Raw genomic sequence first — 14653 nt, forward strand, 5'->3', positions numbered from 1 at the left:
CTGTTCCTACATGTTAACCTTCTGTGATTCAAGTGCAAAAATATTCACTTTCCTCTGAATGCAAACATTTCCCAGTCTCTTATCATTATATATTGTTTTTAATTTTCCTACCAAAGTGGATAATTTCACACATCACCATGGTATATTCCATCTGTCAGGCTCTTACTCATTCACACAACTTGCCCCTTTGCAGCCTCTACATTCTCCTCACCAATTACTTTGAATACGTTACACGAAGTCTCCTCATCTAAGTTATTAACATAAATTATAAGTAGCTGAGGCCCAAGTGACGATTCTTGTGGTTCTTCACTCATTACAGTCTGCCAACCTGAAAATGTCTCCTTTATACATATTCTCTGTTTTCTGTCTCTTAACTATTCCTCAATCCAGGCTAAAATAACCACAAGTATCATAATCTCTTGTGCGACACCTCATTGAATGCTTTTTGAAAATCCAGATACATTGATTCCTCTTATCCATCTTACCAGTTACTTCCTTAAAAAAGAAAAATATTTGTCAAACAAAATTTCCCTTTCATAAATCCATGTTGATTCCACTTAATCATATTTTGGCCAATAACTTCTGAGGTCCAGGGTGTGGTATTCACAGGGTATCCCAAAAAAGCACTGTGGAACTATTGTCCAAACCTCCAAGGGACCCCAAACACCCAGGGGAACCCCACCCCCTCCCCCAAACCCCCAGTTTACAGAGTTAGTGCTATAAAAAGGGAGCTGTCAGTTCCTTACCTGCAATGCTACAGCCCTCAATGCTATGCCCTGGGGACACGCTGCACAGCCCAGATCTCACCCAGTCTGAGTTGGAAGATAGGACGAAATAGGATTGCCTGGATTTCAAGGTAAGTACTGTCGAGTGGGGTGGTCATAGAAACTTACAACCTTTTGACTTTATGAGTCCCTAATAATAGATTTTACCATTTTGCCAACTACTATTCTTTATTTAACATTGTTCCCTGTTTAACCAAGTTCGGAAACAAGATTAATATAACTTTGCTGATTTTTAGCTCTATCTAACCAGAAATAAACCCCAGTATTTTGTTTGCATTTTATGGCCTTATTATCCTGCATCACTATTTTTAGTATTTTGCACATCTGTACCCCCAGATCCCTCTTCTCCTCTTGCCCACTTAGACTATTATTCAAGAACAATGTAACCTCTTTATTCCTCCTACCAAAATTCCCCACCTCATACTTATCTGTATTGAAGTTCATTTGCAAACTATTCTGCAAGTTTAATAAAATGCTCTGTGAGTCAGAAAATGCTTTACAGCATAGAAGGAAGTCATTCAGGCAAATCAAGTTCATGCCAGCTCACTGCGGAACAATTCAGTCAGTCCCATTTCCCCACTCTATCTTCACTGCCCTGCAAGTTCATTTCCCTCAACTTCCTGAAATGATTCCCCTTCAGTACGGGTAAAATGGGGGGTGCTTGGTGATGAATTTGGAGGAGAGGTTTGGAAAACAAATGCAGGGACAAATGAGTTAGTTTGCTAACAAGTTCCCGTCTCTGTCTGTTTTTCCCAGGACCTGGCTGGGTTTGATGCCGACAACCTGCATAACTGCAATGAGAAGCCAATTTAGATAGTTAAGGGATTACTAACAGGTAGTTAAGATATCAATTTTCAGTGATTTTCGAGGCAATTTTGGCAGTGTTGCACAGGTATTGTATTTTGTCACAGTCTTCCTCTGCTTTAAATATTCCTACCCCAGGCCAATTTTGAAATGTACTTCCTATTCATGAATCCAACTTGTTTACGGAAGTGGTGAATAACAACTGTCCCAGCATTGATACTTTTGGAAGTCCATTTTCCATCTTTTGCCTGTCCAAGTAACTATCGTTAACCCCTACTATCTATTTTTTCATTTATAGTCAGCTTGCTAACCATTCTAATACTTGTCCTCTGACTTCATATGTTCTGATCTTAGTCATGAGTCTACTGTCTGGTAACTTAACAAAGGCCTTTTGAAAAGACAAATAGATTATATCTACTACATTACCCTTATCTAGTCTTGCAGCTTTTTCTTCAAGGAGTTTATTAAGGCTAGTCAAAATGATCCTAATTAGTTTTTATTATATTTTTGATTTCCAGGTATTTTTATAATGGCATTCATCACTGGAAACTGCAATGTCTGATCAATATACATCATTGGACAATGGCAGGGGTAGTGTTACAATGTTACTCAATGCAAGCCTTAATTTGAGCATTACTAACATGTAGCAGTGTGTGAAATTATATGTAGCTTACCATAGTCTTTCTTGCAGTATTTTTTCATGTTGATCTTCAGGTTTCCTTTCACAGGTTTGCAGTAGGATTCACAGTCTGGGAAGGAGATAAAAGGAATATGTATATCAGGATGATGCAGTGAACTAGGCCTCATCTTCCATGTGTTAGTGACATTATGCCTTAGACTCCCGTAGCCCCACATCCCAGGATCTTGAATCTTTGCTCCATTTTCTTTACTCTGATATTATGAAGTGTTTAAAATCCTCTTGATGATCCTTCCATTAAAAGCAGATTAAAAGATGCAGCTCTCCACACCTTGTGTTACAGCCAACAAATAATCATTTATTTCCAATTATTCTTCAGATAATTTTTTTTAAAAAGTCTTTGCTATTATTATTTCCCTCCCAAAAAGAACTTGCAGTTTTACTGGCACACACTGCGTCCTATAAATGCACCTTTTGTTAGAGGCAGCTGCACTGAGCCTGAAGGTATTTGTGTGGCTTATTCACATTACAGGCAATGCACAGTTTGCCAAGCTTTGTTCAGCATTAATTACTGGACCTTTCACTCATAATTTGTCATTAATAAGCTCAATGCTGCCTGGTGAAAAGAGAGCGAGTGATTGATACCTGGACAGTTCCCTTCTTTCACTGCTTGTAAGTCTGCAGGCTTCTGATGTGGTGTGAGGTGCCGTTGTTACATCTTTCAGCTGAACCCAATTAGGGTTCAGTGTTCTTGTGCTGTGACGCTGGAATGAGAGCCCTGGTATTGGCAATGCTGTGTGAAGCACTTTATCTTCCAAAGCTTCCTTTCCCTTTTTAATATCGGCCTCCACAGTTATAGGCAATGGGGTACAGACCACGAGTGCTGGGGTCCAATCTCATGGTGCTGCACACATTCCTTGGTCCTCACTGTATTTTCTATTCTTTATATCTAAGCCTGATAATAAATGTTTCAGGCTATCTGACTGTAGAGTGCCTCTCCTTCTCCAGCCACCTAATTTTTCGGCAGAGAAACTTGACTTGTAATCAGGTTTCCATTGATTTCCACCCTCTCACCCAGGAATAATGAAAGGAATTGCGATGAATTATAATCTCAATGCAATCGGCTTGCACTGAACTGAACAGTGGAAATAACTAACACTCAGGAAGCCATCAGAGGTTATTACCATTTGTTTCCGAACTGAAATAAAAAAAGATACAGTAAGAAGTCTCAAAACACCAGGTTAAAGTCCAACAAGGAACGCTGCTCCTTCATCAGACTCATCTGATGAATGAGCAGTTCTCCGAAAGCTCGTGATTCCAAATAAACCTGTTGGACTTTAACCTGATGTTGTGAGACTTCTGACGTGCCCGACCCAGTCCAATACCAGCATCTCCACATCATAAAAGAAAGATAAACATAGCATAATGATTTCCAACACCATAAACTATTCAAATATTTAAAAAATAGAATCAGGGTTATTGATTGGATCAATAATATGTCCAAAATAGAAATGTAGGTCTGAAGCAACCCTGACTCCTGCATAATAGTTTATCAAAATTATTCATTCACAGAATGTGGGCATCACTGGTAGGGCAGCATTTACTGCCCATCCCTATTTGCCCTTGAAAAGATGGTGGTGAGCTGCCTTCTTGAACTGCTGCAGTCCATGTGTTGTGTGTACACAGTGCTGTTTGATCCAGTGATAGTAAAGGGTAAGTGATATTGTTCCAAGTCAGGATGGTATGTGACTTGGAGGGGAACTTGCAGGTTGAGGTGTTCCCATGCATCTGCTGCCTTTGTTGTTCTACATAGTAGTAGTTATGGGTTTGGAAGATGCTGTCGAAGCAACATTGTTGAGTTGTTGCAGTGCATCTTGTAGATGGTACACACTGTGGGGCGGGGCTGCTGATGGAGACAGTATATTTTTAAGGTGGTAGATATGCTGCCTTCAAGTGAGTTGTTTTGGTGTCAAGCTTTTTGAGTGTTATTGAAGCTGTACTCATCCAGGCAAATGGAGAGCATTCATTCACATACCTAACTTGTGTCTTGTAATTGGTGGACAGACTTTGTGGAGTCAGGAGGAGGGGTGCTCACTGCTAAATCCCCAGCCTCTGACTTGCCCTTGTAGCCACAATATTTATATGACTGGTCAAGTTCAGTTTCTGGTTAATGGTAAACCCAAGATGTTGAGGGATTCAACAATAAAAATGCTGTTGAATTTTTCTTGTTAGAGATGGTTATTGCCTGCCACTTGTGTGGCACAACTATTACTTGCAACTTATCAGCTCAAGCCTGAATGTTGCTAAAGTCTTGTTCATGTTGGAATGGCCTGCTTCACTATCTGAGGAGTTACAAATTAAACTGAATTCAATGAACAGTGAACATCCACACTTCTGGCTTTTGACGGAAGTAAGGTAATTGATGAGGCAGCTAAAGATGGCTGGGCTTAGTTCACCACCCTGAGATACTCCTGCAATGATGTCCTGAGGCTGAGATGATCAGCCTCCAATAACCACAACCATCTTCCTGTCAGGTATGGCTCCAGCATATGGAGAATGTTCCCACTGATTCACATTGACTTCAAATTTACACAGGGTTTTGGGTGCCACATGCAGCCAAATGCTGCCTTGATGTCAAGGGCAGTCATTCTCTCCTCACTTCTGGGAGTCAGCTCTTTTATCCGTATTTGGATCAAGGCTGCAATGAGGTCTGGAGCCGAGTGCCCTTGGTGGAACCCAAAAAGAGCACTGGTGAGCAGGTTATTGCTAAGTAAATGCCACTTATTAGCACTTTTGCAGACATCTTATATCACTTTGCTGATGATTAAGACTGGACTGATGCAGCAATAATTGGCTGGATTGGATTTATATTGGTCGGTTTTTAATTTGTGAAATCTAAACATAATTTGGCTCCAACTGAGGATCCCAGTTCAGAGTCAACATCTTCACAGGCAACAGGAGTCCCAGCCAGAGTCCAAGATAGAGAGAGAGAGATAGACCATGTTAAATGTGGCATCGACTGAATGCCTAAACAGACCTCATCCAGTACAGGAAGATTCTGGCTATGAATTCAGAGTGATTATCAATGGTTTATAGAATTTCTACTGATTGCACATATTACTACCAGCTACATATGGACTAGCAGTGAATGAATGAATTACTGTAGATTTTAAGAGAAATTTTGAATGTTTAAGTTTTAAGTTTAAGTTTATTTATTAGTGTCACAATTGGCTTACATTAACACTGCAATGAAGTTACTGTGAAAATTCCCTAGTCGCCACACTCCGGTGCCTGTTCGGGTACACTGAGGGAGAATTTAGCATGGCCAATGCACCTAACCAGCATGTCTTTCGGACTGTGGGAGGAAACTGGAGCACCCAGAAGAAACCCATGCAAACACAGGGAGAACGTGCAAACTCCACACAGACAGCGACCCAAGCCGGGAATCGAACCCGGGTCTCTGGCACTGTGAGGCAGCAGTGCTAACCACTTGCCACTATGCCACCCCAGTTAATAGTATTATCATTAGATATCAGCAGTATTTCAGGAAGTTACTATTAGTTACTGGTGGAATCAATTTTCCTCCAACCTCTGGTTTCCAGGTTTATTTATTTCCGATAAAATATTTATAACCCCCATCAATGTCCGAGTTGAAGAGACAGAGAGAATGTATCCAAGTTTGCTGATTATACAAAACCAGTGGGAGTGTAAATTGGGAGAAAGACTACAAAGAGAGAAAGACAGCTTACATGAATGGGCAACAAAGTGGCAGATGGAGTATATTGTGAGGAAGTGTGAGGTTATTCACTTAGGTAGGAAAAATACAAAAGAAGAATACTTTTATTCACAGGGTTCATAGAATCATAGATTACTATAGTGCAGAAGAAAGCCATTCAGCCCATCGAGTCTGCACCAACCACAATCCCACCCAGGCCCTATCTCTATAAACCCCATGCATTTACCCTAGCTAGTCCCCCTGACACTAAGGCACAATTTAGCATGGCCAGTCCACCTAACCCGCACTTCTTTGGAGTGTGGGAGGAAACCGGAGCACCCGGAGGAAACCCACGTAGACACGAGGAGAATGTGCAAACTCCACAGATAGTGACCCAAGCTGGGAATCGAACCTGGGTCCCTGGCACTGTGAGGCAGGTTCTTCTATCTTTGTACATGAATTACAAAAATTAACATCGTGGTACAGCAGGTAATTAGGAAAGCAAATGGTATGTCAGTTTTCATTACAAAGGGATTGTAGTATGAATAAAGGAGTTAAAATTGGATAAGACTCGTAAGCAAACACAGAGATCATGATAAGAAATTACCAAATGCCCTCATGAAGTGATAGAGGCAGCACCCAAACTTCATGCAAGGTTCCAAGGTTAAGCGAGCTGAGCATGCTGCTTAGTAAAGCTGCATTTCTTAAGCTTGGATTGCATTCTGGCTGCAGGGGTGGGAAGTGCCTAGGAGAAACTTTGCGATCAGGAAGAAAGGTGAGAAATGGAGCAGCAGGTCAGAGTTCTCTGATTCTCTATCTTCCAGCTTCTTGGATGCAGTGCTGGTGGCCTTAGTGATAAAATGGAAAGGAAGAAAAATCTAATCTTTCTACAAGTGGCCAAGAAACTGCCCAGGCCGACACTGAAAAGGTGGGGTCACTACCCACTGCACCGCAAGACCTCCACATCTTCTACATACTTCAGAATGCACCCTAACTTTGAGCGGCGCAAACTCACTCAGTTGTGAGCTGCCTATATGACTTCGATAGAGCATTGGGTAATCGTTCAACACAATCTCTGTGTCCTCTTATGGGTGCTATAAATTATTTGGCCAATAGAGACTGAGGTCATTGCAATGGTGTGGATAGGAACATCCAGATTAGAACAAAGAACAAAGAATAGTACAGCACAGGAAACAGGCCCTTCGGCCCTCCAAGCCTGTGCCGCTCCTTGGTCCAACTAGACCAATCGTTTGTATCCCTCCATTCCCAGGCTGCTCATGTGACAATCCAGGTAAGTCTTAAACGATGTCAGCGTGCCTGCCTCCACCACCCTACTTGGCAGCGCATTCCAGGCCCCCACCACCCTCTGTGTAAAAAACGTCCCTCTGATGTCTGAGTTATACTTCACCCCTCTCAGCTTGAGCCCGTGACCCCTCGTGATCGTCACCTCCGACCTGGGAAAAAGCTTCCCACTGTTCACCCTATCTATACCCTTCATAATCTTGTATACCTCTATTAGATCTCCCCTCATTCTCCGTCTCTCCAAGGAGAACAACCCCAGTCTACCCAATCTCTCCTCATAGCTAAGACCCTCCATACCAGGCAACATCCTGGTAAACCTTCTCTGCACTCTCTCCAATGCCTCCACGTCCTTCTGGTAGTGCGGCGACCAGAACTGGACGCAGTACTCCAAATGTGGCCTAACCAGCGTTCTATACAGCTGCATCATCAGACTCCAGCTTTTATACTCTATACCCCGTCCTATAAAGGCAAGCATACCATATGCCTTCTTCACCACCTTCTCCACCTGTGTTGCCACCTTCAAGGATTTGTGGACTTGCACACCTAGGTCCCTCTGTGTTTCTAAACTCCTGATGACTCTGCCATTTATTGTATAACTCCTCCCTACATTATTTCTTCCAAAATGCATCACTTCGCATTTATCCGGATTAAATTCCATCTGCCACCTCTCCGCCCAATTTTCCAGCCTATCTATATCCTGCTGTATTGCCCGACAATGCTCTTCGCTATCCGCAATTCCAGCCATCTTCGTGTCATCCGCAAACTTGCTGATAACACCAGTTACACCTTCTTCCAAATCATTTATATATATCACAAATAGCAGAGGTCCTAGTACAGAGCCCTGCGGAACACCACTGGTCACAGACCTCCAGCCGGAAAAAGACCCTTCGACCACTACCCTCTGTCTCCTATGGCCAAGCCAGTTCTCCACCCATCTAGCCACTTCTCCTTGTATCCCATGAGCCTTAACCTTCTTAACCAACCTGCCATGTGGGACTTTGTCAAATGCCTTACTGAAATCCATATAGACGACATCCACGGCCCTTCCTTCATCAACCGTTTTTGTCACTTCCTCAAAAAACTCCACCAAATTTGTAAGGCACGACCTCCCTCTTACAAAACCATGCTGTCTGTCACTAATGAGATTGATGGCATGTTCCTGCTTTATGTATTTTGTTAAATCCCACCTCAATCTCATCTTGATATCTGGTATGAAGGGCAAGTTGCAGATGACGTGGCCGTGACTGTTACCTCTTGTTTTCCATTCAACTTCCCTTCTCTCATCAGAACCTTCCTCTTCCCCATTTATGCTCTCTGATAGTGATGCCACCTGACCAGCATTTTTAAAAAGTCTTTAATGGGATTTGGGTGTCGCTGACTGGCCCAGTATTTATTGCCCATTGTCCTAATTGTCCTTGAGGGGACAATATAAGAGTCAACGACATTGCTGTGGATCTGGAGTCACATGTAGGCCAGACCAGGTAAAGATGGTATATTTCCTTCTGGGATGTGCTTTTGCCATAATCAACAATGGTTTCATGGTTATCAGTAGACTTTTAATTCAATTCAAATTTCACCATCTATCATTGCAAGATTTGAACCTGGGTCCCCAGAGCATTACCCTGAGTCTCTGGATTACTAGTCCAGTGACAGTACTACTACGCCACTGTCTCCCCTTGCAATGAAGTGTGCAAGCAAGAGAAGATAGCTGAAGAAACACTGTCAGTTGATGCCACCGACACAGATACTGGAATTGTGCGCACTTTGGTGGGTAGTATAGAGGTGTGATCAGCATGTTCTGAGTCAACAGCAATAAGGCTGAGGGAAAGGATTGAGCACCCTGGTCCTTGGGAGGCAAAGTTGCAGGCAAGTTCTGCTGCAGCAAAATCAGATGAAGACTTTGATGGGGCAGTGTACTGGAAATACTTGATGCACTGACATGCCTGCCAAATAGTTTGCTGACACTCGAGGAACATGGAGGAACCTAACTCCAACTTGGCACAAAACTTTATGCGAAGCTTGGAACCCAGCTTTACCAATATGGAAGTGGTGGCCAATTGCATGGCAATGGAGGACCCAGTCTTGATGCAGTGTTTGGTGGCCTATGTCACAGCTTCCACTGCAGCACAGGCAGAAGCAATCTAACATCTGAGTGCTGCAGTGGAAATTCAGATTGAGATCATGAAATCTCAGCTTGGTGCCATCCAGATCAGACTTCTGCCATTATGGCTGCAAATACCATTTTTCAAGGGAGTGTTCAAGGTCTCACAGCAGTACAGGAATCTTTGCTCACATTGATTATTTGGATTGCTGTGATGCTGTCCCTGGGAATGCCAGTGATTCTGTAGAGTACAAACATGCTGTTCTCACTCAGGGTGACAGTGTTTCTGCCCCACCACCAGGATTATATCCTTGCAGTTCCCTGTCAGGTAACCAGCCCAGACTACAGCAGTCTATGCTGAACTAGTGTAGTCTGATTCCAGGCCCACCAAGGTCAGTGTTGCTCGAGGGTGTCTGAAAAGCCATCTGCCCTCTCTGTGATTGAAAGTCAATGGGCACGAATCTCCCAGCGTGCTGTTAAGCTGGGAGACTCAAGCGGAGGCCATGTAGCGGATTTCCCGCTGGGTATCACGGCATCCGCGTGTCTCCGGCCGCCGTACTTACAGCGCTGTAAGCTCCGCACCAGAAATTGGTACAGAGCTGTATAAATTATGCTAATGATAATTAGCATAGCATTAGCGGGCCTGGTACTGAAATCTCCGTACCCGCTAGCCTCTTCCACCACTGCCAGGAGTGTTTCACTCCAGTGGGGTTTACAACAGCTCCCCCCCTAGCAGGGAGCTGGCAGCCTGACCCCGCTGGAGTGAAGGAGGAGCCCAGGAGGTGGAAGTTAAGGGGGTGCCCCCTGGGCATTGTTAGCTTGGCAGTGCCAGCCTGGCATCCTGGCATTACCCAAAGGGCAAAATGGAGATGCCCAGGGGGCACCCTGGCACGGCCCACCAGGCATCAGGCAGTGCCAAGAGGGCGGGGCCTTTGGGAAGGAGATTGGTGGGGATGCGGGTCCCGCTACCACTCTGCACTCGACGGTAACAGAGGGAGAGAAGCCACTGATTGGGACTGTCCATTGGGGTGGGGGGGGGGGGGGGGGGGGGGGGTTCGGCCTGCTGGACGAGTTGGAGCTGCGGTGGAGCAGGGGGGGATTGGGAGATCGGGACTACCAGGGTTGGGTGAGGTGGTTGAGGCTGGCCTGGACACATCCGGGGGACCAGTTACCGGGGGTGGGGGGCTCTGCAAGGCAGCGATCCAGGGTTGCTGTGCTGACCAGTGATCGGGAGGCCGGCACTGCGAGCTACTGCACATGCTCTGGTCTCCGCTCTGACAGATCAGCGCATGCACAGCGGCCAGCTCAGTGCTAAACTACTGGCCTCTCCAGCGGGAATGGGCCCTGCCTCCAGCTTTTTAATGAGATTCACACTAGTGCACACTGCAATGCATGGAGTGTGGGAGATTCATTTTGAAACTCTTGCTGAAAAAATCAGTGGGATTTACTCGAGTTTTTACACAAATTCGGCACTCAGATTTTTTTGGGAGAATCCCACCCAACAGCTTTCCACCTGCCATGCTGCAGCCACTGGGTCAGCAATGCTTAAGAACATTAGGAGAGGCAAAGAAACCTGCAAAACAGGTTCCCAAGGAAATGTGTAAGAGTGATTTGTTGAATATTATATGTGTTGTATGTAGGGTGGCACAGTGGTCAGCAGTGCTGCCTCACAGCGCCAGGTGCCCAGGTTCAATTCTGGCCTTGGATGTCTGTCTGTGTGGATTTTCCACATTCTCCCTGTGTCTGTGTGGGTTTCCTCCGAGTGCTCCAGTTTCCTCCCTCAGTTCAAAAATGTGCAGGTTCGGTGGATTGGTCATGGTAAATGCACGGGGTCACAGGGATAGGGCAGGGGAGAGTGCATGGGTGGGATGCTCTTTCGGCGAATTAGTGCAAACCTGAAGGGCCAAATGGCCTCCTTCTGAACTGTAGGGATTTTATGGTTCTAACACTGGAAATATTATCAGATTAAATTGGTATGGGGTGGTTGGTTTGTGAAATATTTTATTTTAGGACTTTGGCCAAGAGGATGCTATGATGTCTGTAATAAAGAGATGGAAAGGTAAGGTGGTGTAGAGCAATGGTTGTATGCAACATTGAACTGTTAATTCAAAATTGTTGCTGAGAGTGAGGAGAGTAGTTAGGAAAAAATTATTTTCCCAGATGTTTGCTGTAATCGGGAAAGTGCTGCTTTAGGGAGTGGTTGAGTGAAGGACTATTGCAAGTTATTAGAGAAAATTGGACAAGTAGTAAAACCAGAAGATATAGGGGTCTGGGTCAAGAAAAGAATGCAGAGTTGGTTTTGATGCTTGAACAAAGAGGCAAAACAGGCACATTGGGCCATGTAGCCACCTTCTGTGCTGTAAACCTCAATGGTTCAATAGTTGTATCAGGCATACCAACAGTGAGTCAGGATCTAAGGACTTTCCTACGCCAGGACAGGCTCCACCCGGTTATTCATTTCCTTTGTGTCCAGCAGGTGTTGTATTTCTGTAAATGTGCTACAAGTTTTGTTCATACCCCAGGGAAATGTTACCCAATGTCTGAGTATATTTTGGCATTGACCATTGTTATTACTGAAGGGTATGTCATGCCTACATTCCTGAGGTACACCTGCTCACCATATCTGCCCGGAAAAAGCTCTGTGAATGATGGCTTTGTGCTTTGTAGCCAAACTCACACTGTTTGCAAAACACTCGCACAAAATCAGCTTTTTTTTTCCTTTATGCTCAGCAAGCTTGTCGATTTCTCCGCGTTTAAAAAGATAACCAGCTTACAGGATTTTCAAATATTTAATCTTTCTGTAGGGGAGGGTGAGTGATGTCAGAGCTAAGGATTGAACATTTTGCAATTAGTGTCTCTATCAAACATTCTGTAGGTAGGTACAGCACATCCCCATTAAAAACCTCCAGAACAAGTACAGCCTGGGTTAGATACAGACTAAATCTCCCTCTGCACTGTCCCCATCAAACACTCCTAGGGCAAGTACAACATGGGTTAGATTCAGAGCAAAACTCTCTCTACACTGTCCCCATCAAACACTCCCAGGGCAAGTTCAGCCGGAGTTCAATACAGAGTAAAGCTCCCTCTGCACTGTCCCCATCAAACACTCCCAGGGCAAGTACAGCCTGAGTTCAATACAGAGTAAAGCTCCCTCTGCACTGTCCCCATCAAACACTCCCAGGGCAAGTACAACACTGGGTACAATACAGAGTAAAGCTCCCTCTGCACTGTCCCCATCAAACACCCCCAGGGCAAGTACAACACTGGGTACAATACAGAGTATAGCTCCCTCTGCACTGTCCCCATCAAATACTCCCAGGGCAAGTACAACCTGAGTTCAATACAGAGTAAAGCTCCCTCTGCACTGTCCCCATCAAACACTCCCAGGGTAAGTACAACACTGGGTACAAGACAGAGTAAAGCTTCCTGAGCTGGTCTCATGGACAGAATGATTTTGGACAAAGCAGAAAAGGGAGAGGGGAGAAACTCAATAGGGACAGATGGGACTGGGGGAAACATTAATCATGACAAGGGAAACAGGGGAAGTCGAGGTGGAAGATGAACAGATATTTGTAACCTTGGTGATTAACAAATTCATGAGTTCCTGACATTTTTCATTAGAGAACGAGAGGGCAAGCAAGAGTCAGTTATGGAGGAATGAAGCTGTCACTTGTTCTGCATAATACCAGCAGGAAAAGAACACAGAGCCATTAGTTTTGGTAGCAGAGAGTGAGGTCTGGTGGAACTTGCAGTTTGCAATGACATCTGTCAGTGATTGCTAAGCTAGTTGCATGCCAAGTGGCAGCCCTTGAACTTCAAGGAGCTGAAATGGACATTGTACTAAATTAAATGGATAGGAGATAGTGCAAGTTCTACTGTGGATGAGGACATTGAAAGGTGTGATGGAGTTGTTGAGTTGATCAAATTCAGCAGTTTTGAGGTGATTAAATGGACAAAGTTTAGACAGTTGGGTGTTAAAGTGTGGGGTTGGAAGCAAATTAGAGGAGAATTTATCCAAAGAAGTGAAAGGAAACACGATTGAAGAAATTGTTGGCAGCAAAGAAAATGAGAAAATATTTAGATATAGCCTACTAAGAAATCAAGTGAATCGTGATTTGGTCCAACAACTTTGGGCATTTTATAAAACATTAACGTGAATTAGATTCCAATCTGATGTTGCAATCTGTTACACAAATGTAAATGGACTAAAGATTGAAAATATGGTGACTGTATTCTTTATATATTAGACAGGATTTAGAGATGAGTGGGTGGGATACAGTAAGGAGATTAGATTGATGGATATGGGTGAGAATGTGGGGTAAGTAGCAATCAGGCTCTGTGTTCTTTTCCTGCTGGTATGTGAAAAGTTTGGATAGAATTCATCCCTTCAAATAATTGGTAATAAACATTCGCCACCTCTCAGTCCACAGAACAGAGTCAGGAAAAGTGAGAGATGTTTCATCACTGTCATCGCATGAAGTGAGCAGACACACAGCCATGCTTCTTGGCTGAGTTCGAAGATTATGGTTCTTCATTTTGGAATGTTGACATCCTGGTAAATAGTTACTTAACAAATTCAAAATTAGATTCAGATGCTGGTGTGACAGTCCTGTCAGGCAAGGAGATATGGAGAAAAGATCTCTAGCTTTGAACAACAGACATTCCACTTTACAGGGCGAGGGGAGTCCAACACCTTGTCATCAGCATGATCCTGGAACCACTGAAATTGGCAGCAAATAGATCTTTGAGCTGAGGTGTGTCATCTATAGCCAGACTTTCTCTCTCACAAGCAGGGATGCCTGTGTCACCCTGCATCTTCTCCAGATGGCAGAGGGTGTCAAGACTACCATTGTCATTAGCCAGCCACAGCAGCACAGTCATCAGTTCGCAAACACTAGAGAATATTCAGACTCTCATTTTACTCTTGATCTCTCTTCTTTCTCTGCAGAACGGGTTTGTCCATTATGATTCCAGGTCACGGAAAGTCCGCAATGGTTTTTTAAAAATTTATTCAAGGGCTGTGGGCTCCCCTGGCTAGGCCAGCATTCATTGCCCATCATAATGTGCCTTTGAGAAGATGGTAGTGAGTTGCCTTTTCGAACTGCTGTAGTCCATGTGGTGTAGGTACACCCACAGCACTGTGAGGGAGAGAATCCCAGGATTTTAACCCAGCAACAGTGAAGGAACAGTGATATATTTACAGCTAGAATGGTGAGTGGGGAGCTTCCAGGTGGAGATGTTCCCATGCATCTGATGCATCTTCTAGGTGACAGTGCTTGTGGTTTGGAAGATGCTGTCTAAACAGCCTT

The 14653-nt window shown here is 44.2% G+C and overlaps 1 protein-coding gene across 1 annotated transcript in view; it reads right to left on the bottom strand.

Moving 5' to 3' along the window:
• The window catches only part of LOC144510698 (netrin-3-like), a 217692-nt gene that overhangs the window by 15336 nt on the left and 187703 nt on the right, over positions 1 to 14653 (bottom strand). The window contains exon 6 of the mRNA XM_078240417.1: positions 2264 to 2338. Within this exon, the coding sequence (XP_078096543.1) occupies positions 2264 to 2338 (75 nt within the window). The remainder of the gene's footprint in view (positions 1 to 2263; positions 2339 to 14653) is intronic.

This window comes from Mustelus asterias, chromosome 23 (assembly GCF_964213995.1).
Source record: "Mustelus asterias chromosome 23, sMusAst1.hap1.1, whole genome shotgun sequence".
Taxonomy (NCBI): Eukaryota; Metazoa; Chordata; class Chondrichthyes; order Carcharhiniformes; family Triakidae; genus Mustelus; species Mustelus asterias.